A 25,189-nucleotide genomic window follows, 5' to 3' on the forward strand; every position below is an offset into this window, starting at 1 on the left:
ATATAATTGACGATCGACATGCTTTAAAATACATTTTTCTTAATAACTCAAATTACTTTTATCAACATAAACTAAAGTTACTTATATTATTTTAAATTACGTTAATTTTTATTGTTTACAATACATATAATATGTATACACTATATACAATGTATATATATGAACAATGTATTCTAAGCTACTAGAAGATAATACGTATACACTACTATATTAGAAGTACCAAAAGAGTTCAAATTATTATATTACATTATTATCATAACAATAATTAGTTATGACAGAATTAATGATTTAGATAGTTAATAAATGATACAAGCAGATAATTAAACAATATTTGACTCAAGGACCAGTCACTTTCACACTCTATGCCGAGAAATTATGAATGCCACTCTCGACCAGCACGTGAATGAATGAATTAAGCATGAAGTGTAGCAATTTTGTCCCTCGGCGCAAGTTCATTGAATCTGAGTGGAAAAGTAGTGTCTCATTTTACGTTTGTATTATTGTTAGTAACCTTTGAACCTTTAAAGAGCTTTGAATTTCTTTAAAATATTCTTTAATACCCAGTTTATCTTCATGTTTCCTTCGCAACACGACATTATAAATACTTTTCTACTTTTTTACTTTTAAAGTTTGTGAATAATAGAAACATCAAACATTCGATATGATGTATAATATTCAGAAAGTGTATGGAATATTTTAAGGACTGGTGAAAGTGGCTAGAATACAAGAAAAGAGGTGAAAAGAGATACTACTCTGTATATATCTAATAAGAACTTGTATATTTCCCATATAGTAAAGTACATTTTTAAGAACATGTTGAAACATTCAGAACAACGTTATAACAGTACTACTAAAAAGCTTAGACAAGATTCTACAACAAACTACAAGATTAAAAAACCACACTCTACTTACCACTAAATATCTCCAAAATTGTAAGAAATACAGACAAGATTTACTTCAAAAAAGTACACTTAAAGAAACATTAATGTTTGTGCTGTCTTAAGAAATTCTATTTTTATATAACAAAATTTTCATATCTGAAATCATTTTTTAAAGAACTTTATGATGCTCATAATTTAACAAATACTCCCAACGACTATTTTATTGAAATGCAATTTTTCAAAATGTAACTATTGACAAATTTTGTAAGATCTTTCAAAGGAGGAAAAGATCTTTTAAAAAGAATAAAACAAATGACTATCTTTGACTTCAAATTAAAAACATACTAAATTGAATTCTATAAATAGTTAAATATATAGTTATATATATAGTTAAATATCGTTGGTATTATTTTTTAAACTTTTTACAAATGATAGAATTCGTTAGAAATATATTTACACCGCAATAATATGCGTAAATTCTCGGATTTCGTTATTGCCCAGCACACTAATTATGTCCTTCAGGGTAATTTGATGGACGGTCTCGTTAATTTTGCTACCTACATAACTCTGGATACCCGGAAGTATGTCCGGCTTGATAACTTCTATGACCTTTGGTGTTAACTCCTTAAAGACCTACGGATAAATGTATGCAAATTCAATTTCACGACCTTTCTGCCCTACCAATTTGTTACTTTCGAACATTAAAATTAAATAAATAACTACATTATCTTGAATTTTCTGCCTTAACAACTTTTCAACAAAATAAATATTACAACAATAAAAATTCGTAAGAAATATCGAAGTAAATAAAAATTGATAAGATTTTTATTACAAATTATTTGTATCCTGATCTTTTTTTCTTTTCTTCAAACCATGGTACAGAAGATAAGTACTAAAATATACTGTTTTCTAATTAATTCAATCTATCGGAGAACTAAAATTACTTTTCTGCTTGATCATCTTCTTCACACAGTGAATATAATAATAATAAAAATTATTGTGAATTATTGAAATATAAAATTACCAAAGTTGGTTAAAAATTATTTATAGATGTTGCATAAGTCATATACTCAAATTCGAGTCTATTTCTAATTCAATCCACTAAAGCTCCTAAATTACGAACCAACCACTAACTATTGGTAATTTGATAAAGTGATCCCACCTTGTTCATGACGTCAGACAATTCATCATCATCCATGAAATTTCCCAAATTGATATCGATGGATCTCAATGAAAAGTCCATGTCAAAGGTCTTCAAGTACACTCCTTTGTGGAATCCCAATAAGCTGTTCACATACAGTTGGAAATCATATACATTTGCTTTGAAAGACCCAGCACCTTTCAAATCGACTGTGTTTCCCAGGACTCCGGATATATTGTAAAGGCCCTCCGCGTATATTTCCGGAATAGAAATATTCGCCGCAAATGTTGGTCCGATCAAGGATAGTTTCGCCTTGTTGATCACGAAGGTCGACAAGTTGTATAGCACGATATCCTCCAAAACGATGGATATGCTGAAAAATTCAATACAATGTTAGCCACTAATTTGAACAGATAGCGTGAGAATAGGTATTATATAAAAAGTTATTCTTCCTCTCATACAGGATGTTCCTTTTTATCTTGCTTTGGAAATATTCCTAACAATAAGCAGACATAAAAAAAAATGTTCAATATCTATGTATGTATTATATTTATTTATTTGAGTCTGATGGCCGAGAAATTGGACTTCCAAATTGGACTATTCCAAAACGGGTTCAACATAAAAATTACATTTTTTGAGTACTTAGAAGCTTGAAATAGTCTGAACACACGGTATTTGAATACGTAAGACTCACATAAGTCAAGTTCAGCTGATTTTTCACACATTTGCATGAAACTCTCCAGCAAACGTGACTTCCTAGTCTCGACTTTCTCTATCTGGAGAATTCCTAAACTTATCTGCCATATAATCTCAGGTTCTCACAAACTTTAGAAGTCTGACAGAGCCATGAAGTCGTTCATTAGCGAACATACCAACAACTTCCGGGAAGTTCGCACGACTTCTTCCAATACCGGAAATGTGACAGAAAATCATTTGATATTCAAAGTACATCGGATTAAATCAGAGATGATGGTTTAGGAATTCTTCATGACCTTCAACGTGATCAAAAACTTAATCAATTCTCTAACTTACTTCCCTATGTCCAAATTGTCTACATGTATGTCCAGTTCATCAAGACGATACGGTTCCAAAGGTGGGATTCCAAGTTCTGGTATCCCATAGGGCATTCTGGTACGAAGTTTGTCTATGAACCTTCGAATTTTCAACTCCAGACCCTTCGAGGCTGCGCTGTCAACTGTCCTTTGCTCAATTAGTGTCGACTGCAGTAATTACATACATTGGCTCACGAAAGCATTCAAACTTTTCGTGAATACACTATGTGTGTTGTACAAAACCATGTGAAAATTTCATTAGCATTGTAAATGAAATTTGATTATCATGATTACTAGACTGCGGTTTTTTATGCAAATTCATATTTTCATACATGTAGATAGAAAATTCTCTTACCTATTTATAGAAGGCACTATACTTTGAAAATTTTATATATTTTTCCGTATTATGTGCCTTCTGTACAATTTTACATTTTCAAATTTCCCATAAATGCATAGAAATCCGCAACCTATTAATTACATTGACAAAGTTGGAAACAAAATTTCAATGTAATGTATTCGCGAAACGTTTCTACAAGTGGTGCAATACTCTCATGAGCTTATAGTTTAGAATACCTACTGTAACCAGTGGTGAGTTTAGTCGCGTTGATGAGAAGATTCCTCGGCGTCTCCACCGCGGTGTTAACTAAAACAATAAAAAGGTACAGCGTTTACTTTTTATTATTATTATTTTTTTTTAATAATTATACTTACAATAGCACTGATAGTCATAATAAAGCGATTTAGCGGAGGATGGAGATTGATGGTGATGCAGAAAGTATTCTTGTGAAAAATAGCAACTGGTAATAAATACCCATATCGAATTAGGAAGGTCAAATTGTACGGTAAAAAGTTGATTTCATTGGCTTTACAGGAAAAATAAGCCTGAAGGTTGTCAACGTGCTCTGGAATTGCAATTATGTTTGCTGGCTGATGTAGTATTTTCTATGAGGTATTGCCCAAGCAGTGGTACTACCAAATTATCAGAAAATTGATGTTAGCCAAAGCAAGGATATATTTCAGAAGAAGCTCTTGAGATTTTCGCAACCGGTTGTTATCGCAACTGAACGATGTTGTTAGCAATTGAAACTCGCATTAGGCTTGTCCATTAAAAATGCTATTGCAGTCATGGTGCAATACTAGCTTTCTTATAGAGGCAACTTTCCAAGCTTCATTCCATTTTCATGATAATATCCTTGGACTAATTGTTGGCCATTACAAATCCAATTAACATTGAACTCAACTTTAACTGAGTTTCGAGTAAACATTAATTTAACGTGAATACAAATTTTGTGATGAAAATATTAATATTTAATTGTTCCGAAATAAATATTAATAATGAAATGGAAATATAGCTGATGGAATAATTTGGAAACTATGACTGTGAAAGTGTCACATACTGTAATTAGAGGCCGTGTCCGTAACGCGGTGTATCAATTCTTTCTGTCGTTGCAAAAGTCCTGACACTGCAACAAACGAGTAAACGCAAAGTTTCCAATAAAACACAACTCCTTTACCTGACAAACGATCAACAAACGGTCGATTGGTCATAAATTCAGCGTAGGTGCTTCTCATTTTCACGAGTGTACTTGTGACATTTGAGCAAGGGTCAAACCGAGTTATTAACCACGATAATGGCTTCCAAATGAAAACTAATGTATGCAGTAGTGAATGACGAAGATTGAGTAACTGAACTCGGAAAATTAAAATACAATAATAATACAGTAAGATGAAGTATTTTAAAAATATTCTTTTGCAAATACAGATTATTTTTAAAAGATCTAAAAAATTTCTAGAAATGATACATTTCTCCAAACAAAATAATTATTCAAAATAATGAAATTAATGCGAACAACTTTCTTAAAGAAACTTGCAGATATTTAAAAGCTCGATGAATTTTACATAATGCTAAGTAACCATTAAATGAAAACATATCGACAATGTAAACATGACGAATGATGCAGTAAAATGATGCGAAGGAGCGGAAAAAATGAGGAAACGATTACTTGGACGCGATACAGTCACGAACATTGGAATGTACGTGTGATTTTTCAGATTCGCAGTAATTGAGTTTGCACAGCGTACAATCACGGGCATAATGAGACAATTGCTGTAGTTATACAATAAAAAGGATATACAGGTCTGGTTGATAATGATTATAAAATGACGCTCAAACTACAAAAAAACGTATGACTACTACTGTTTCTGAATCATCTTATTATCTCGCTGATCTTATCTGCGAAATATTAATTTCTTGTTTCTAAAATGTCTTTATGACAAAACCTTGATTTCTCCTCAGAATAACATATTTCTTCAAAGATCAATAACAGAGCAAAAACGATGCTTATTTTACTTGCAAAATAACTAATGTTTGTATATATCGTACAAATGACGAACATGAAACAAAAAAGATAATATTCATTATAATTTGTGTAAATTAAGATACAGATTTCTACGTGTAAGACAAAACTTTCAAATCTAATAAAACTGGAGATTACTTTTTAAATCAGATCACAGTATAATATCTAAGTGAAAGTAATTTCTTCTATGAACGAGTTAAAAATAATTGGACGAGGCTAACTTCCATAATTGGCTTTATATCTTGTTACACTTTATTCCATTTCCATAGTTAGAAATCACTCGATCTACAAATTGAAAATCAAATGTAGCAAAACAAAAAGTACTCTACCATCTTCCATCATTCTCCAAATTGCATTTCAAATGTAGCAAAACAAAAAGTACTCTACCATCTTCCATCATTCTCCAAATTGCATTGAATTGTTCAGAATTTATTTCAAACAACTAACAGAAATTGAAATTAAAAAATCGAAATCAGAATCAATTTCGCACGAAACTACTTAAATAAGGGGAGATTAAAAAAAAAACAATAGATTCACAAATTGAGAATCAAGTTTAGCAAAATAAGAAACATTCTATCATCTCCCATCATTCTCCAAATTCCATTGAATTATTTAAGATTTGAAGAAGCAACGAAGATCAAGGCTCAAACTAAAAAAGAAACCCAATATCAGTGTAAAAGAAAATTGTTTAAAGAGGAAATAAAACTAGAATTATTTTTAAAATTACTTACGAAAAGTAGTAGCACTGTTGGCGACATTTTCAATTCCTCCTAAAATTCCTGGAAGACCTTCTGATTCAGAGGAAACCATTTGAATGGCCAGCACCGCAATAATAATTTCCTTAGACACGTGCATCTTCTTAATCACCTTTCTTTACTAATGGAAAGAACAACACTGAAAATTGAATTTTCATAAACTGAATGTTTAAAAGACCGATCACGCAACACACGTAAGACTTGCCATTCAAACCGCTCGCGAAGAAGCAGGAAAGCCGACTGACAACATGAAAGAGTGGCAATACGTAAGTAAGTCAGCTGGTATAATTGTGAGCGCAATATTTGAAATGTGTGAGTAATGCACGAGCAGGAACGTGTAGCGAAAGCGAACGCTACTCCATGGTCCACGAATGGTGATCCAATCAATGTAAAACATACTACAAACAACAATTCGCTTGCATAATTGAATTAATATTATCAGTGAAAATTTATATGTCATAAATTAAATTATTGTGCATAAGAGACGAGAGATCAGGCTGGTTCATCCACTCACAATGCATAATAATTATATCAAACAGAAAAGCCGACGTTTAAACAATTCAGAATTACAATAAATACATTGAAATGAAAAATTAATTCACAATGGAGTTGAACAATATAGAAACATTAAACAGACACGTTACCTTCATGATATCTTCAATTAAAACAAAACAACTGAAACAAAAATCTAAAATTAATTTAAAAAGCAAGCAAGAATATTACCATTTAATCAATTAAAACGATAAATTTTCAAACAAAAATCTGAATGGTCATCAGTTAATAATGTGAAAGTCCAAGTTTATAAATAAAAATAATCAAACTATACATATATGAAAACAAGTAGATATACATATAACAATAAGTAAATATACATATAAATATATAAATATAAATATACATACATATAAATCTATATAAACAACCACAAGTAAATATACATATAACAAGTAAAATATTAACATATATTGTAATCATATAAAAAAAAAAAAAAACAAAAAATAAAATATCCTTATAAAGTAATAAAATAATTTCAAATCGATAAACATGATCATAAACAATCATCGTCACGATCAAAATTATGCGCACATATGCAGCATATAAAACGCGAGGAATTAAGAAAAAGAATATTTCTGTAGAGAATACTAAAATGCCATACTGTATCTCTATTACAGAAATATATGTACATAAGAAACATAAGAAATATATATACATAATGTTAAAACAGACGTAAAAGTACATGTTGGAGAACATAACAATATAACATATACAAAAACATAGATATAAAAAATATATAAAAGCATAAATACATGTAAAAACATAGAAAAAGATATATACATAAAGAACATACAAAAAATACATATGTATAAACATAGAAGAAGTCACACATAAGTAAGCGGTGCTCAAGGGGGTATAATTTCAACTACAACACGCTAGTGTGCCATTTTGTTTGCTATTTGCATACCATTTTTGCTTTTTCGGTAAAAGAAACAAAGCAATCAAATGCTTAGAATGCACTTTGTTTCCTTTCATATCTAAGAGTATATAAACATACGTATTGCGTTCTACGTTAATATCAATTTATCTGCATTGAATAATTTAAAAATATTAGGATGAACATTTTGATAATACGAGGGAACTATATTCGAAAAAACGCTTTTCGTGTCGCGTGCAAATAACGTGGAATTTTCAACGAAAGAAAACGGCGGGAAAATAAGAAATAAGTAGCAATTTTTAACGTTAATCTACGTAGTACGATATACATTAACTTTCCGAGCGACCCATACATATGAAATATTTTATCATATATCAACTTTCATCTACCATGAACAATCATCCATTTTCATTGGAACTACCACCCACCAATAGTTTTACGAATACTGCAAACCGTGTATTTGACAAAATTACGGCTGTCTATTATTGAGACATAATATATCCTTCCGACGTAGTATAGGATAGCCATTTTCGTATTAGCAAAGAATTCGTTCTACCATAATAACGCGGATTTCCTTGCAGTTGTACGTTATTCATGTGGGGCAAGTTGTAATCGAATTATATCGGTGCTCGTTTCCAATGAGTCCTTTTTATCGCTTTGCAAGAATAAATGTTCATGATGTTTGTGTTAGTGCTGTATATTATAAAAATAAAAAAGAATAAGTATTTACATACATATGCGTCGGTGGATATTTATTGTACAACTAGAAAATAAGAAACTATTGTCTAATAAATCCATCTTCCCTCGTTTAACATTGCACTGTGGATATACTTATAATAAATTAACAATGACAAATGTTTTTCAAGACTTTTCAGCAGCTATTCTTTTATATAATAATATATCTCAGATTCTTTACAATTGTAAACTGGAGATTTTAAACTTAAAGATATACGTTTATTTTTTTATACAAATTTTTCTTCAAATAATGTAGAACTTTCAACGAAAGAAAACAGCGAGAAAAATAAAAAATAAGTAGCAACTTTTAACGTTAATATACGTATTGTGATATACATTAATCATTTTTCTCTAATTATTCAAGGAGGGCTTATGGAAGCATTTGAGTACAAAATATTGAAAAACAATGGAAAGAAAACATCGTCGCCACTTACCTTTCGTTGATTTCCGCATTACCTTCTGCCGTTGATTTGCTATGTAAAAGATCAAACAAATTTTCCTGTAACAAACAAGGATTGGTATTAAATTGCTGATATTTCATAATATGGAAATAAATTCGTAAGTAGACTTACATACAACTCTTTCTTTTAGATGAAATCATTTTCTACCTTGTTTATTTTAGAAATAATAGCTAAATAGACATATATAGAATGCGCGTGAATGAAATTAGTTAATAAAGATTATTAATGAAACTAGATAGCAAGGAGCGAGAAGAAAAATTTTTACCATATCAATGGAAAAGTTTTGCTACAAAATATTGCACTAGCTAGAAGTATATCCATAAACCTATATCAATACACACAAAGGAAGTTCACTAAGGTAAAAACGAATCATCGCCGCGCATTAAATTTTTAATGAACTTGACGGTGGAAAAAGTTTGAAAAAATATCACATTTTTCCAGTTGAATTTTCACAAAAGCTGCACATACAGAAGAAATTGAAAGGTAACACCACTTACCTTGTCGATATCGTTGTCGCGCGTTCTCTTCAAGCTCTTTGATGATATAGCTACAAGCGCGATAATCGACGCAAGTTTTCCTATAACAGAAAAAATTTAATATTAAATTTCAAACGTTAAAGAAATGAAACAAAAATTCTAATAACTTACGATTTTAAAATAATGTAAAAATAAAATATACTAAATTTTTAGTAAAAATAATATGTAAAATTGAGAATGAAAATACTTTTATCACAAAAAGATTGTTTCTTTTACAAATAGAAGATTCGAAAAAATTAATTTTCTGCCTCGATGCTTCCCATGGAACTCTAACATTATAAAAGACCATTGTTCGTGCAAATTTGCTCGTAATATACGAAATTTCATATTAAATTTCTTGTTTCTTACTGAATATTGAGAGTTCTGGTACATCTACCCATTCGAAAGCTAAAGTCACGAAAATCAATGTTTCTATTAAAAATCCACTAATTTATTCCAAAATTTATACCTATTCTACATGAAGAATCATTTATTTAATAAACTCACATGATTTTAGTCAGAATCACTGGACTTAAACCGCGATTATCTTACAAAATCCACGTAAAAATTATTATTATCCCACTTATTTCATAACAAATACGAAAATATACAATATTATATCAATTTAAATTAAAATTTTGAAAGATCCGGTAAGACTAATGAGAAAATGATCTAAATCTAACTGTCGTAAATTTTCTCGAACATTTTATCGATCGAAAGCCAAGATCTCGAAAATTAAATCTCTAATTTATACCGAAATTTATATGACTCCTATTATAAAAATCGTTTGTTTAATAAACTTACCTGATTTCAGTCAGGATCACTGTACTTCAGCTGCGATTTTCTTAAAAAATTCACGAAAATGTGACAGCACGATCTTAACATTGTTAATTAAACGTAACGATAATCTCGAATGAGCAGAACTGGCAAGCTCCCTCGAACTGCCACATTATTCTCCCCACAGGGAGGGGACACTACAATAGTCAATTGTTCATACAAACAATGTATTTTCTCAAAATTGAGCCTTTTATATTTACTTCTCTCTATCTTAAAATAATCTGTCAATCATATCTAGATTTCTAAACCAGGAATTTTTTTTATTCCTTTTCTAATTTTCATTTTATATTTGTATTGTTGCTTGCATGAAGTAATGACTTGGTTAGTATCCACCAATCCCCATTGTCTTTTTTAAAAAGCTTGTTTGTGATTGGTTGTTTATGTTGGTGGTTTTACTTCCGCTGGAGAACATTCTTTCGCGATTCTTTTTAGTGCAATAGAGAATTCGAAATAATCGGCCATTTCTAATATGTGATTATAACGATTCTGTGATTTATGTAAAAAGTGCTGGTAAATTAGTGCAAATTCATCTAGAAAATTGATGTTCTTCTCGTGTTTTCAGTTTTACAGGTAATTCTTTAATTTTTTTTCCTTTTTATTGCGTTTTTGGTACGAAAATGTAACGAAAAGTAGATTAACGTTTTGAACGATTAACGGTTTCCATATTAATATAATCTGGAATGATCTATGGACGTAAAAGGTAGGAAGAAGGAAATGGAAAATAAAGAGAATATATTTCTTTGTAAATTTCTTTATAAATTTCAATTAATAAGATCGACCGAATATTTTTTAAATATATCAACGTCATTGGTTCATAAATTATTACACAGAAAACTGAAGGAAATATACATTCGAAGAATCCATCTAATATTTATATGATACATAGAAAATACCATACTGAGTAAAAATACTTTAGCAAACATAGGACGAAAATTTAACCATTTCCGAGATATGAGTATTTTTTATCTTAGCAGCATAATTGACTTACTACTGATTACTTACTACTATATTTATAGAAAGTGTCCCACATGTCCTCTTTTCATTCCTATATACCCTTGACATTTTATAAAGTCGCGAACCATCTCGAAAATTTTACGAAAGTTTTCTTGCTCAGTATAGTGTGTCATATGTACCATATATTTGAATATTGAATGTTTTTTTCTGAACACCCTGTATAATTATCAAACGTTTGTCATTTTCAAGATGGCTAAAGAATCAGCGAGGAGTAGAAGCCATCATTAGCAGCATCTTTTTACAACACCTTCGGTACGTTTGAAATGAAGAACAAAGGAGCAGTTCATCGAAAGGTAAGTCTTTATTTTTACGACAAGATTCGTATTTTCATTGTTTGGAAACTGTTAGACACTTTCTCGAAATTGATAATGCGTTTTAGTTATCGATAGCGTTTCGCGCAAGAGTAGAAAGTAACTTTTTGGAATGACATGAATATGTAATTATATTAGGAAAATGGGATTGTAGAAAAATTAACGCGTTAAATACTAATAATTGTTTTCTTGTAAATTGAATAATTTTTTGTTATAATTTTGTACATTGTTTTTTTGAACAGTGTGAGTCAATTTTTATTATACATTTTGTTGTTTGGATTTTACTGGATTATAAATTATTTGCAGTTACATAACATTCTGTATACATTATACAATCTATACTTCTATATATAACCAAACGCAAACCAAATAAAATTGTGTATCGCTTGATTGTTTTCAATAGTCTGTAATACTTTTTACAAAGCAATGACTGACGAATTGGACACCCGATATTATTACACGTACCCGAGAAGTTGCTCTCTCTCTTTCTGTCTGTCTATCTGTCTCTCTCTCTCTCTCTTCTTTTATTTCATTTGCTCTTCATATACAACACATGTGGTCTGCTTAGTAATTGTACCTGACCATGGTTAACTCATGAATGACTTATAGTTTACAGTGCGTTAACACGTTTCATTTGCAATCTTCCTCTAGCCAACTGGCTATTGACTTTTATTGAATTCATATGGTACTTATTAAAATGCAGATTTTTATTCATATCTATAGGAAATGTAAAATTACGAGAATGCAAAAAAATATCAAAAATATAATACTTATTGTAATATTCAGTAAATGAAACAAAGTATTACTTAGATTGTGTGATATTTGTTTCATTACGTTTATAAAGATGCGAATTTTCATAAAAAGCCACAGTCTGGTAATTATGGAAAGGAATTCCAACAACTTACTAAATATTTTTTCCTTGCTACATATTTCTTCTTCCACCTAGATCTTCCAACTTAATGATTTTCATTGATGAATTGGTTCGACCGTGGGTTTTGGATAAACCCATGGATTTGGTGCGTATGGTGGTCGCTGTGGTATAGGATACGCTGTTATGGCTCCTGCTGGGCGGACCGTTGCTGGTTTTGCATTTATTAAGGCCGCAAACATAGCTAGAGTTGCAATGAAGATAATGATGAGTCTTCTCGTTGAAATCTAAAAATAATTGCAATTTGTTAGAATTATTGAACATGGAAAATTCAGTTAATTTTTCAGAATTTCCGAAAATACTTTTGGGAAGCTTTTTATAATTCTTGCTAATTAGCAATATTCTATGTTTCTTCATACAAAAAATAAACAAATGTCTGGGAGTGGTATATTACCATTGTAGAAATCAGCTGAAAATCTTCTGATGGATATCTTGAACAAATTTTTTTCTTTTTTAAATAAATTTCACAAGTTGCTCTTCAGTTCGTGTTTAAGTATGAACAGGCGATGATTGCAGAAGCTGCAGACCTTTTATACCGGAGAGTTTTTGAGAGGTGGTTGTTAATCTGGGTCAGAGGTCTGCCACATGGCAATACTACCCGTATGAACAAAACAAGGAATTCCCGTTTTCATAGCCGCGTGTCACATACGCGCCTGCTAATTCTCATTCGTACATGCTCTTTCATTTATTAGGTTTCTGAAGACACGCTTTCAGGAAATTTAACCGTTTGTATGTGGTAGAGTTACCAATGATTAAAATTCATAAGCTATACATGATAAATAAACTAAAATTTATAATTTCAACCAACCATATGTCTACGTGTTGGAAACGTGTTTATTGAAATTATACAGTATTAATGTTAGAACTACTGTCGACTAAAATTCATAACTTAGAAACTGAAAATTCTTTAGAAATAAAATACAACAAAAATTTTATCCGTATATTCTAAATATTTTAACAAAGAAATCGCTAAAATTCTTCGAAAGATATAGGATCATAAATTTCCAGGATTTATATGGAAAATCATTTATTGTTCATTGTTACTATTTTGATCGGTTTGGGGCTATTGGAAGAAACAATCCTTAATTTGATACTGCTTTTGTGTCTGACGCGAGACCTTTATCTCCCCTAATATGTCTCAAATTACATAGTTCGACGGTGGAACGTTAATTTTAGCTCATTGTTCGCACCTAACGTTTTGTACGGATTTCTCATGCTGAATATTTACTACAATGTAAAATTCCTTTGTCAGTAGGACTAGAATTTTTTGGATTTTGGTGGGCTATTAAATTTCTGTTTGAGATATAAGTTATTTAATATCGTAGAAGTAGCGGTACAATTTTTTTATACATATTAATTTTTAATTCTAATTAATTAAGGTGCATGATACACTAATTTTAATACATAGATGTTTGGTTTAATCTAAAATAAATGTTTGTAGATATCGGTTATTAATTCTGAAACGAAAGATATTTACGAAGGATTGGATTAAAAATATGTAATTTTTGAGATTTTCAAATGTATAATAATTTGGAAATTTTTATGTTTCGAATTAAAAAATATTTATCAGGAATATTTTAGATAAAGCAGGGAATAACAAAAATGTGGCTTTTGTTGATTTTCTATTGCCACCATTTGTCGAAAACTTAAGATGATAAACAATGATCCTACATCCTTGACACGTTTGGTGTGGACACCTGATGAATAGTAATTAACTAATCGAAAGTTAAACACAGCATGATTTTGCATTCACCAGATGGTGGATTATTCTCAGATGAGGACAAAAAAACGAATGTAAAGATCGAAATGAAATGTAAATATTAGTTGATCAAAGTGCACATTCCTTTTTGCTATTAGTCATTGATTTGAATACTAAAACAGTATGATGCATGTTTATGTTAATAAGTCTCGTCAGACTAACAAAGAAAGAAAAGTATATAATTCCAATTAATTCGCGTCACTAGACCAATTAATTTGCGAAGCGAACACAACACATTGTAACTTGTAATATCTTTTGTACAAATAAAATTAACGATTATATATTTAACAATCGTATAATAACAATCTAAAGAAATTTTCCAACATGGTCAATTCGCGTCACTAGGGATTAATTTGTGAGGGAAAAACAATACACTTGAATTATAACATTTTTATATAAATATAATTTATATAAAATATATAATATATAATATATTAACATATAATAAATATGATATTGTATATTAAAAATCTAAGGAAATTTCTCAACATGGTGAATTAAGAGTTTTTGCATTTAATTAAAGTTTTCTTCTTTTATACATGTAATTTGTGATGTATGGACTATAGATATTTAGTAATAAAATATTAATCATTGCGCTACAGATACTTAAACATATTCACATTTTTATAAACACAGCTAATGAAATATAGGTCTTATGGTTTGCATCAATGAAATCTGAAAAAATTATTCTATACAAAATTTGTGACTCATAGGGGTTTAATAATACAATATTAATCATTAGACGGCGGATATTTATATAAAATGGAAATTTACAATAAAAAAAACTATACAGATCATGGTTAGTATACAGATCATCAGTACACACCATATGTTTGTATCAAATATAAGAAAATTTGTTCTGCTATTATTTTACAAATATCTCTTTGTAACCTACATATCTTTGACTATATTCTATTAGAAATCAGCAGCCTATTAATCAAACATATATCTTACAAAATAAAAAGAAAATTAAAATTAGATTTGTCTAAGATTTAATCGCATATATTTTCATTTGAAGATCATCTACTTGTGTTTCGACTCATAGTAGAAGGTATAGATGAACAGTCAGTTTCATTATCTATATATTCTATGTGTTCTAAATGTGTTCTATTCTTCATAGAAAACTGAATTATTCTGAAACATAATTAAAGTGAATATATGAATATACGTGTTAGTCTGATAAAATGCTTTATATTTTCATCTTATGAATTTTTTATACTCACAGAATAAGAATTAAAATGGACACTTGAGTGACAAAGGTCAGCCAATAAATTGAGCCAGGTGCTGAGTCTATGGTTGCATTATATAGCTGGGAATATAATATGCCACTGAACAAAGGCACTGCATTATCACAAACTGATAAAATTGCAAATACCTTCCCTGTGAATTGCCATGAAAATTGTTAATAGGAAATATTAAAATGAAATTGATAATCCGAAGTTATCATACAATCAATTATTTAAAAAATTAAAATTGTTCAAAGTTATGATTATATTCAAAATTATAATCTAGGGAAATTATTATATAAAAAAACTGATTCTCAATTTTGCGAAAAGATATCACAATTTAAGTACCTCGTTCGTCCACAGGAACTAGTTTTGAGGTCATTGACCTCAGGACTGGTGCCACTATTGGTCCAAGAGCAGCTACAGCAGCACCTGAAATTATAAAATATGTTTATCGTATTGTTATTCTCGAATATAATTTCCAAAATCTTAATTTATTTTAAAAAATATAGAAATAGAAAATCAATAAAAATATTTAAAAAAATGATAACTATTTTTAGTTGTACTTGATGATTATGTTAATGAATAATTGTAGTTTCTTATTACCAACATAGAATAATTCTGGTATCTGGGCTAAGACGAATATTACTCTTCCAGTAGCATGAGCAATAGCGCCAATGGCTACCATAACAGTATCTCTAATTCCCATCAGTTTGCTCATTACTGGCACGCCGATTAGCATCGCTGAAATAAAGATAAAGTTACGCCAATGCATTTCAGTGTCGTGATTATTCAATAACCGTTTCTCACAGAGAAAACCACTCTTTCAGCCAGTGAAAGTATTCTAATGGAGAATGTCAACTTTCACTGATATGAAACAACATGGAAAATATTTGTCTGACTTGATGTTTAGCTTCCTTCAGACAAATTATGATGGTTACAATAATTTTTAGACTCTATAATCAGCCATAAGCTTCTCGCAAATTTTTCGCATTTCATATATAAGGATATTTTTATATAAGAATATAAATTCTTATAAAAATTTGTAAAAAGAAATTGCTAATTGGTAATAAGGCTCAAAACTTGTTCCTATGAAGGAAAAAGGCACATAAACTACATATATCTTTTGATAAAAGTGAGAATAAGTTTTCTAAATTACAATAAATCTTTCTTCAAATTGACTTCAATTTCAATTCTTTTAAAAATAATTGTAGCTTTACCACATTTCAATTTTTCAAATAATTGACTGTGTGATAATTTCCTATACAGCTTTCTATACGATATTCGTCATAAATTTTTCAAAGAAAACAAATCTTATTGTAACTGACCTATCACAAAGGTAGCTGATTGGAATGTTCTGAAATTGCTAAATTTTCTCACGTCCCACTTGAATTTCAATTGAGTATACAAGAAACTCATAGGTTTCTCGTCTCTTTGGAAAGTATATAGCATCATGATGACCAGCAGAAGCCACAGGTGAAGCTTTCCATGATTTGGCCTGTTCTTGGTCATTGTCCTCACAGTTGCCATCACGTGTTTCTTATCAAAGTAGTCAGTTAACAAATTAGTACCTGCCAGTGACTGTTGCTGAGGCAGTGTTTGCCACTTTAGTCTAACCAGTGAGTACAAAATGGCTAAAGCTAGTAAAGTGGAGTTTATACTGAACATTATGGTATAGGATGATTTGACAACATTTGAGTAAAGATAAGAGCCCAGAGCCACACCTGAAACAAAAAAATGTATTATTTACATTTCCTCTCTTTTTTCTAATATATATTTAATACTTTTATGATCATTAATTTTTCGTTTTTTATTAATAAATTGTGCATGTTCATCATCTACAAGTTCTCTTCTCTCAAAACTTATAATATTTAAGTTATAATATTTAAGTCTTGTCTCTTTTCATATCTTCATAAACATATAAATTTACATAAACATCCACAATTCATTTATTAATATATAAATCTTCAAAATCATTATACTTTTCAGAACTAAGTAAAATATAGAATTTCATTTACCAGTAGGCATAGTGCTGAGATAAACCACATCTAAAATAGTGATCCTTAGAGTTCTTTGCTGAACGGATGATATGTCTGATATATATGCAAAACAGGAACCAAAAATAGCGACATCTCCTCCTAACATGCCCATAGGAAGACTCGCTGTATATACTATAGTATTTAAATCCCATGTATCCATCATGGAATTGATTACAACCATAAAAGAATAGATGAACTTCCCTAGTAGCCCAATAATTAGCGGCAGTTTTCGACCACGTCGATCGCTCCAGTTCCCAAAAAATAGAGCTAGTATTATAGGCACCACATGGCCTGCTATGTTATTCCATTGATGGAAACTTGACACTGTTACCTGAAAATGTTCATATTTTATTTTAGAAAAATATATATAGTGTGTCCCAAGCCTTAAAAGTCAAATTTCATCAATATATTCAAAGTTGGGTCTCTGCCTATATATTTCTACCTCCCACCCACTTGTCAAGATTCCATTCACATATCCCCTCTTATATCTAATATTAAAAATTAACAATATATCTGGATCGGAATTTTTATATAGATGTAGTGTGTAAAAATATTTAACAGTATAATAGAGAATTTGTTAAATTTTGCTTGATTATACTCATGTTTGGCTTATAAATTATGGAATGCCCAATATACTAAAATATTCTATCTTTTATTAATATCATTTACTATTATATTTAATAATCAACATCATATTATATTTTATCATGAATTTTTCCATTTTGTCAGAATTTTATATATATATATATAAGATTAAACAGTACTCAATTTTGCAATCCTGATACCATTGAAAAAAACAATTAACATATTTCGATTAAAAAATTCGGTTCTTACAACATCGTCATATTTATCTTACAGTGTGAAAAATGTTTGTTCTTCTGAAGTGCTTATATTCTTATCTTAAGTATTACGACAAATATATCGTTCAAAGATCTTGTAAAATATATCGTCATCGTTGCTTTCTTTCTCTCGCACTCTATCAACGCAACGAATCTTAAATCTTTAATTATTTGAGCGAGATGGGTTTTAAGATACACTCCTGCTCTTAATCTTCCCGACGTTTCTAGATTACACAGTACATGTATTATACATACCTGTACTTTGGTGTTTATCGTCGCGTTATCCTTCAGATTAGCGCAAATTTCTTCTGAATAACCGTGATCGACTCGACACGCTTTGTAGACGAAAAAAGCTTGTTCCACGACAGAAGTGATCATGAATGCCATCATGTACAGCCACATCGTTGGCTCCACCGACACTTTCTCCATCCATCGGAAGTATTTTCTCCATTTTTGGCTGGATATTGTATTCTCGTTGAAGTTCAACTAAGAAAAAAGACATTTTTTATCTGCAATATTCACCATAATCTTCTGGATTTTCGTCGATGAAAAAAGTTCATTTGTCATTCGTTAATTTTGATGGAGGGATTAAAGTAGTGATGGTGGAAATTCCATAGAAAAAATTCGTTAAAGTCTGGTCTGAAAAATATTACAATTAGGAAATATTCTCTTTGTTTTCACTGTGATATTGTTATCTCGAAATTATATAGGAATTATACAAAAATTAATGGACTGTTTGACTTACATGATTTAATTAAATTATTTAATTAAATGCAATTAACGATTATTCAATTTTATATTGAATGAAATAATTGTATCTAATTAAATTAGTATTTTTTCAAATTGTATTAAGAAAGTAAATAAAAGATCATAATGACATGGCGCGATTTGAAAATATCGTAATTTAATTTAATAATGGATAAATAGAACAGTAATTCAAGATATTAATCCCACAATTTAAGAACAATAATTCATTCATTCTCTCAGGGATTAAAAATAATTATTACAATGGAATATTTAATAGCGTAAGTTATTTTAAATTACCTTAAAATAAGGAAGAAAGCCAGTAATAAATATAAGTAATGGGAACAGAGAGGAAATGATAGAGAAATAAAAGTATAATTGATTTATTTACCTCACTGCTCATGATTATTGTTTAATTTAGAATGACGTTCGGTGTCAGAGACAAGCCCGCCAATTGAACCATTTCACGTGATCATTCTGACTTTCTTGCAGCTTGGTATCGCTTACGCTTAGAACTCTACGTCGAGATCCCGATTTCTTGCACCGAGATGGCATAAAAACTGCAAAGATAAGTAAAAACGGTGTCCCCCACTCTTTGTAAACATCGACCCTCTCTGCAACGAATATCATCCAGTTTCCTTATTAAAACATTTAACAAACCATAAAATTGTATTAAAAGAGAAAAAGAAAATTTCCGGTAAGATTCTACATAAAAGAAATTCAACGGCGTAATAATTATTTTAATTTTGAAACCAAGTTGGATGAGGCAATACGTGTTTTCTATAAATTTTCAAGTTTATCCGAATTAAAATTATTTTCAAACATATATCTCAAACAATTTTGCCTCGATCAAATATTCAATGTTCAAACAGAGGACGCTTCAAACAGAGGTTACTATTATTAACTTAGTATTAACCTAAATTAACCACAGCTTAACCCTTCGTACTGGGGAGGACCCATTGGTTCGTTTCACGCAGTGATTCGAGCGCGTGACCATGTTTGTTTAGGTTTGATTCCTTTGGAATTCGAAGTATTGATGCCAATGTAATAGGTTCAATGGGTTACTAAACTTTTCATTTATAATCTTACGAAGTGTAGAATGATTGATTTCAATTGGCTAATAAGATTTTATTATCTCAAAATAGACCACGTTCATGGATCGTGCTGTGTCTTCGGCGTCAGTTTAGGTTAGGTAGTCGATGGCAATAGGAATATTTTCAAATTTGTTGAACCCTGTAAGCGCAGAATGCGACAATAAAAGCTCAGGTCAAGACGAATTTGATTTTTCGTTATTAAACGACGAAATTACATCTAGTAATGTCTCGTATAGAATACTTGACGATAGAGAAACGGTGATGAAGATAGTATTTGAAATGTAAACATACATAAAATATTAAAATACAATAGTTTTATATGTTAATTTGTATGTGAAATTATTTTAAGTTAGCTGTAAGGAATACGACAAATATTACGGCAAATCGTCTCGATTTGTTCGATAGACGAAAAAGTTCTCAAGAGCTGAGGGTTGATATTAAAATATAAGTCGTATTAGAAGATTTCATTATTCTATTCCAATTTCATTTATATCTAGTTTATACTTACAGAATCGACTTTTGGGACACCTGATTGGTTACCTGAATATCTATAGATAATTTTAAACGTGTCGAAAAATATATCTTTATTTAATATAATCCTAAACAAACATGATCTTATAATTTTAACACGATTGTTCAAAGTAATGTGAAAATCATTTTAGAAAAATTAAAGTATCACACACAATCGATATTAACGAACCATCGTCTTCCCAATTTCCCACTATCGATAGGCAATTGAATTCTGTGTCTCGTTTCACGTCATACACTATCAAGAAATAGTATTCTGTTTCGGTTAAATAACCACTGTCCTCATCATTGTATATGTATCATTTTTTTGATCTACTAAACTCTAACCTTTGAGCGATAATAATAGAGGAGCTCCCCCCTCAATGACCCCCCGTCTTACGGGACATCTATATTTGTCAATGATAAAAATAAGCATTTGTTTCGCAAAAAAATGATATATACAGAGCCCACAGAAATAGTTTAAGAAATGTTATTGTACAAAAAGTCTCTGGTAGTGGTACCGAGAGTTTTTTTATATTAATTAATATAATCTTATAATGTACCGTATCAAACCATATCAAAAAACCTACGTTATTCGACCACCAACCGAATTGTGTATTTGTTAGTGCTTCGTCTACTAGTCGAGTTCCTTTTTTACCGACAATATCGACGAAGAAGGTTATGGAGAAAGACGATGGATGTTAGAGAAAAGAAGGAAACGTCTTGACCGGTCGTTGACGTGTACTTGTTTTTGCGTTCACGACGATTTCACAACTCGCGTATTTCAACACTCGGAAGTTACTATTTAGTTAACTGTTATCGGTTACCGCAGCTTATTGCGGTTTATAATTAAGAATGAGAAAGCAACGTTCTCGATAACTAAAAGTGGTCACTGATTTGATATAGATATACTGATTTTTTCAAAATTTTAAGCAATTTTTCAACCTATTCGTACCAAGACAGATTCATAATATGACAAAACTTTTCCTGTTGCTTAATATGTACACAGTTGATTAGCGATCACATAAACGAAATATACTATTGGGTTGGCAACTAAGTGATTGCGGATTCTGTTAATACCGCCTAATGACAATCACTTAATTGCCAAATCAATACTTACGTAAGAGAAAAATTATTGAAGGAGATAAATAAAATGATCTATGTATATTTTAGTCGTAAAAAAAATTTATGTAAGTGATAGATGCAGTAGAACCTGCATTATATGAACACCCGTTATGTGGATCTTCTATCATATGAACAACATATTTCCTATTACAGTACTATATTTAAACATAACAAGCGTTTACATGTTTGCTTCTATAGGATTTCTACTAATTATAGGCTTGATTACGAACGATGATGTAATTAAAATTCATAAAAAATTGAGTTTAGAAGACTACGGTAATTTGGTAGGGCAATATCTGGTGGAGCATGAAAAACGAAACACTGAAGACAGTATAGGATAAATTTTCGCTGCATTAAATGGTAGAAAAAAATTAGAAAATGAACATTATTATTATAGAATTGAGTGCAAATTATTATATGTAGCCTTGTAATATGAAATTTCTGTCTAACGCAACAGAGTGATACTAATTTCAGCAATTCGATAAAAATTACAATAGTCGAGCACATTTTATCGACAAAGTTATCTTATCCACAGCAGTAACGAAAATGTACCATCTCATTTCGAGGCAAAATGCAAATACCATAAAGCTAATTGTATCGAAGAAATTATGCGATTTAGCTGGCAAAAAAATTTCGTCGATAAAAAAAGAAGAGGATTGAAAAATATTGTCTTTTTCATTTTGTTTTCTACGTGTGAAGTCACTCTTCTATTATGTGAAAGTTCGCGCGAAAATTCTTTTACGCGAACACTTTGGTCTCTTGGTGGTTTGGAGTTTGGTAACTGATAGTAGCCAATTGTGCAAATCGGAAAGCCAAAAGCAATGTGTACGACTAGGAAATTAAAATAATTCACTACAGAAGAGAACAATTTACCATAATACTACGAATACTTCGATTTTTTCAAATTTCATAAAACTGTAACAGCAAGACGATAAAGAAAAATTTAACAGAAGAAATATTGTACAAAGCCTTGAGCTTCCTTTCGTCACCATGGTGTAAAGCAATTAAATTTAATAACATAAATTGACAAAGAAATCTTCCGATAATGACGTATAGAATTGATGCAACATTTGTCTTTAATGAGACATTTTATTAACGTATATACACTAGCTAGAAGGATCTTTATATCTTTATTTCCTAATAGTGTTTCTTCGTCAGATAATATACGTATCATTCTAATAATAACATATAATTATAAATAATGATACATTTTTATAATACAAAATTTAAATTTTTGTTCTAAATTGATCGCTATGTAAGTGGTATAAAATATAATGTTGCACAAATATTTTGTGTAATCCTTCTACATGTATTGTGTAATAGTATACTGATTTACCTTTGTCACATGTTCACTAACAGCAAGTCCAATGATCCAGTTACACAACAATGGTGGCACAACAACGATAATAGTGGTTCATAAGAAGCAATATCTTTCGAAGCATATCATAAAGAATAAAAAAGAAAATATATTAGAAATGTATTAAATCATACTAGCAGCAGTAGCGCGATAACCACGTGCCGCTACTAGAAACTTGAGAACTGCTATCGACCATACATAGTAAAATAGCACTGCTGCCAACGTTTGACTTCCAACTAGCCCTACGTAACAAGGAACATTTAGCGCGGTAAAGACTAGACTTGATTCAAATTTGTAACTATACACGCGTAGTTGATTGAAAGAGATTCGATTCAGCCACAGCAATCATTTTCAACTTTCACATCAACAATTTTACATAATTTTATATTGAGCTATATCAAATGGTATTTTTAACGTGGCTCCAGTGCTATTTCATTTGCTTTTTCAGGGATTAATAAATATTATTCGTAAGAATAATAAAAGCGCGGGAAGTAGGAAACGGTTTAAAAAGAGTATCGTTTTCCAATGAAATAAAATTGGCTCGTGTTGAACTGTAGAAAAGCTAACTACACTCCAATCTCGATGATTTTTAGGTATGTTGTAGAAATCGATATTTTCAATAATTTGTTCTTATATACAGGGTGTTCAGGAAATTTAAGATGTGATTCTAGAAGCGAAAATAAAACGAAAATCAAGAATAAAGAACTGCGTTTTCGGCTTTGCTTTTCGATATGCAAAAATACTTACATTCTTGGCTTTTCAGCCACTGTTAGAACATTCCCAAAGAAGATGAAGAAGTTGAAGCAGTGATATATCTATAACAAAACATAAGATATCATTAATATTATTAATAAATAATACAAACTTGGAACTTTAGCACTTTAATAAAGAGTAAACTCGAATAAGTCTGTAAATTGGAACTCTAATATAGAAGTTTGAGAATAAAACATTCAGTGATTTTTGATGAGTATCAGACAGTTTCATTATACTTTAACGTTAAGACTTTACAACTTTATTTCAATTAAAAAGGACATTTACAACTTTCTAAAATATCAATCATTTTTATTTTATAATTAACAATATTTCAAACAAAATATAATAAATAGAACAAATTGAAATACATTATATAAAACTACTTACATTCTTGAGCTCATGGAGAGGCTTTATCCTCTTGAGGGAGGCACTGATTCTAATACCGAAAATAAATATTCAAAAAAAATAAATATATAAGAAAAGAAAAATAAAAGACTACGTTACCGCGACCGCATAAATTATCATCGACGAACAGGGACTCTAATATCGCGTAACAAATTTCTTTGATAAAATTTTATTACTTTCGCGAGTAATTACTCGATCGAATTTAATCAAAACTATAGTGATCTTAAAATATTGAAAAGTAACTATCGCGTAGCAAACACTGACTCTACAACCGCATTGCGCGCGGTTACAACTATTCCAACGGTGTGTCCAACTGTGACCAACGTTGCCCAACGGTGTCCCACGCTGCAGTCCAGTCTAGATCATCCAAAATTCTGTTCGCGGCATTTGGAGTTCCAAACCGGACTGGTGCGTAGTTCTTAGCTTGGTATCGTTTTTCAAAGATTAATCAACGGATTAATTTTTTGGAAAACGATGCCAATTACCAGGTCTCACCACGAGGAGGTGACTACGCAAGAGACCCGCCCATGGGTTATTTAACATTACACATTGATCTCGACATTCAAGCCATTGGCAGAATGTCGAGTTCCAACTCTACTTGACCATGGGCCTGCGTAAAGAAATAGTTGTTTCGTGGTCTAACTGCGAAACACATATCTCCAACGCAGCACTTACATGAATCTTTACAAACGTAGAACAAAACATACATAACGCAAAACACAAATCTCCCACACAACGATTACATAGATCAGTACAAATATTGTACAATAATTGGCATCCCTATTGGCAGCATTCGGTATCAAAGACACATTTATCTAACTTGGAACGAATGAAAGAAAATGAAGCTAACGAACGAACTAACAAACCTACGCGACATACCCCCGTGCACCGGATAACCCTAAGGATCAGCGGAAAGCCTAAG

General features: G+C 30.6%; 2 protein-coding genes and 1 long non-coding RNA gene across 11 annotated transcripts; all 3 read right to left on the reverse strand.

The window, feature by feature from the left end:
• Nucleotides 1-758: 758 nt before the first annotated feature.
• Nucleotides 759-6,490, reverse strand: LOC100645665. 2 transcript variants are annotated; one of them, XM_048413243.1, is made up of 7 exons: nucleotides 6,392-6,490; nucleotides 6,163-6,325; nucleotides 4,472-4,537; nucleotides 3,652-3,717; nucleotides 3,055-3,217; nucleotides 2,044-2,395; nucleotides 759-1,514 (listed from the first exon to the last, which is right to left on the reverse strand). In XM_048413243.1, the coding sequence occupies exons 2-7, from the start codon at nucleotides 6,284-6,286 to the stop codon at nucleotides 1,335-1,337; spliced, it is 951 nt and encodes a 316-aa protein (XP_048269200.1). In that variant the 5' UTR covers nucleotides 6,287-6,325; nucleotides 6,392-6,490; the 3' UTR covers nucleotides 759-1,334. The 2 variants fall into 2 exon arrangements, with proteins under 2 accessions (XP_048269200.1, XP_048269201.1); XM_048413244.1 differs by lacking the exon at nucleotides 4,472-4,537 and having other exon boundaries at nucleotides 6,163-6,434.
• A 4,487-nt stretch (nucleotides 6,491-10,977) lies between these two features.
• On the reverse strand, nucleotides 10,978-12,939 carry LOC105666939. Its single transcript, XR_001099669.3, has 3 exons — nucleotides 12,814-12,939; nucleotides 12,397-12,646; nucleotides 10,978-12,208 (listed from the first exon to the last, which is right to left on the reverse strand). It is a non-coding gene; the product is annotated as an uncharacterized LOC105666939 (long non-coding RNA).
• Nucleotides 12,940-14,670: 1,731 nt separating this feature from the next.
• LOC100645548 (thymic stromal cotransporter homolog) lies at nucleotides 14,671-24,657 on the reverse strand. 8 transcript variants are annotated; one of them, XM_048413423.1, is made up of 11 exons: nucleotides 24,250-24,657; nucleotides 23,857-23,924; nucleotides 23,089-23,182; nucleotides 19,418-19,640; nucleotides 18,538-18,768; nucleotides 17,423-17,774; nucleotides 16,733-17,128; nucleotides 16,011-16,148; nucleotides 15,753-15,836; nucleotides 15,402-15,558; nucleotides 14,671-15,312 (listed from the first exon to the last, which is right to left on the reverse strand). In XM_048413423.1, the coding sequence occupies exons 4-11, from the start codon at nucleotides 19,427-19,429 to the stop codon at nucleotides 15,198-15,200; spliced, it is 1,485 nt and encodes a 494-aa protein (XP_048269380.1). In that variant the 5' UTR covers nucleotides 19,430-19,640; nucleotides 23,089-23,182; nucleotides 23,857-23,924; nucleotides 24,250-24,657; the 3' UTR covers nucleotides 14,671-15,197. The 8 variants fall into 8 exon arrangements, with proteins under 8 accessions (XP_048269380.1, XP_048269383.1, XP_048269382.1 ...); XM_048413426.1 differs by lacking the exon at nucleotides 23,089-23,182 and having other exon boundaries at nucleotides 19,418-19,586; XM_048413425.1 differs by lacking the exon at nucleotides 23,089-23,182.
• Between the last annotated feature and the right edge of the window lie 532 nt (nucleotides 24,658-25,189).

The sequence above is a fragment of the Bombus terrestris genome, chromosome 16, assembly GCF_910591885.1.
Source record: "Bombus terrestris chromosome 16, iyBomTerr1.2, whole genome shotgun sequence".
NCBI classification, from domain to species: Eukaryota; Metazoa; Arthropoda; class Insecta; order Hymenoptera; family Apidae; genus Bombus; species Bombus terrestris.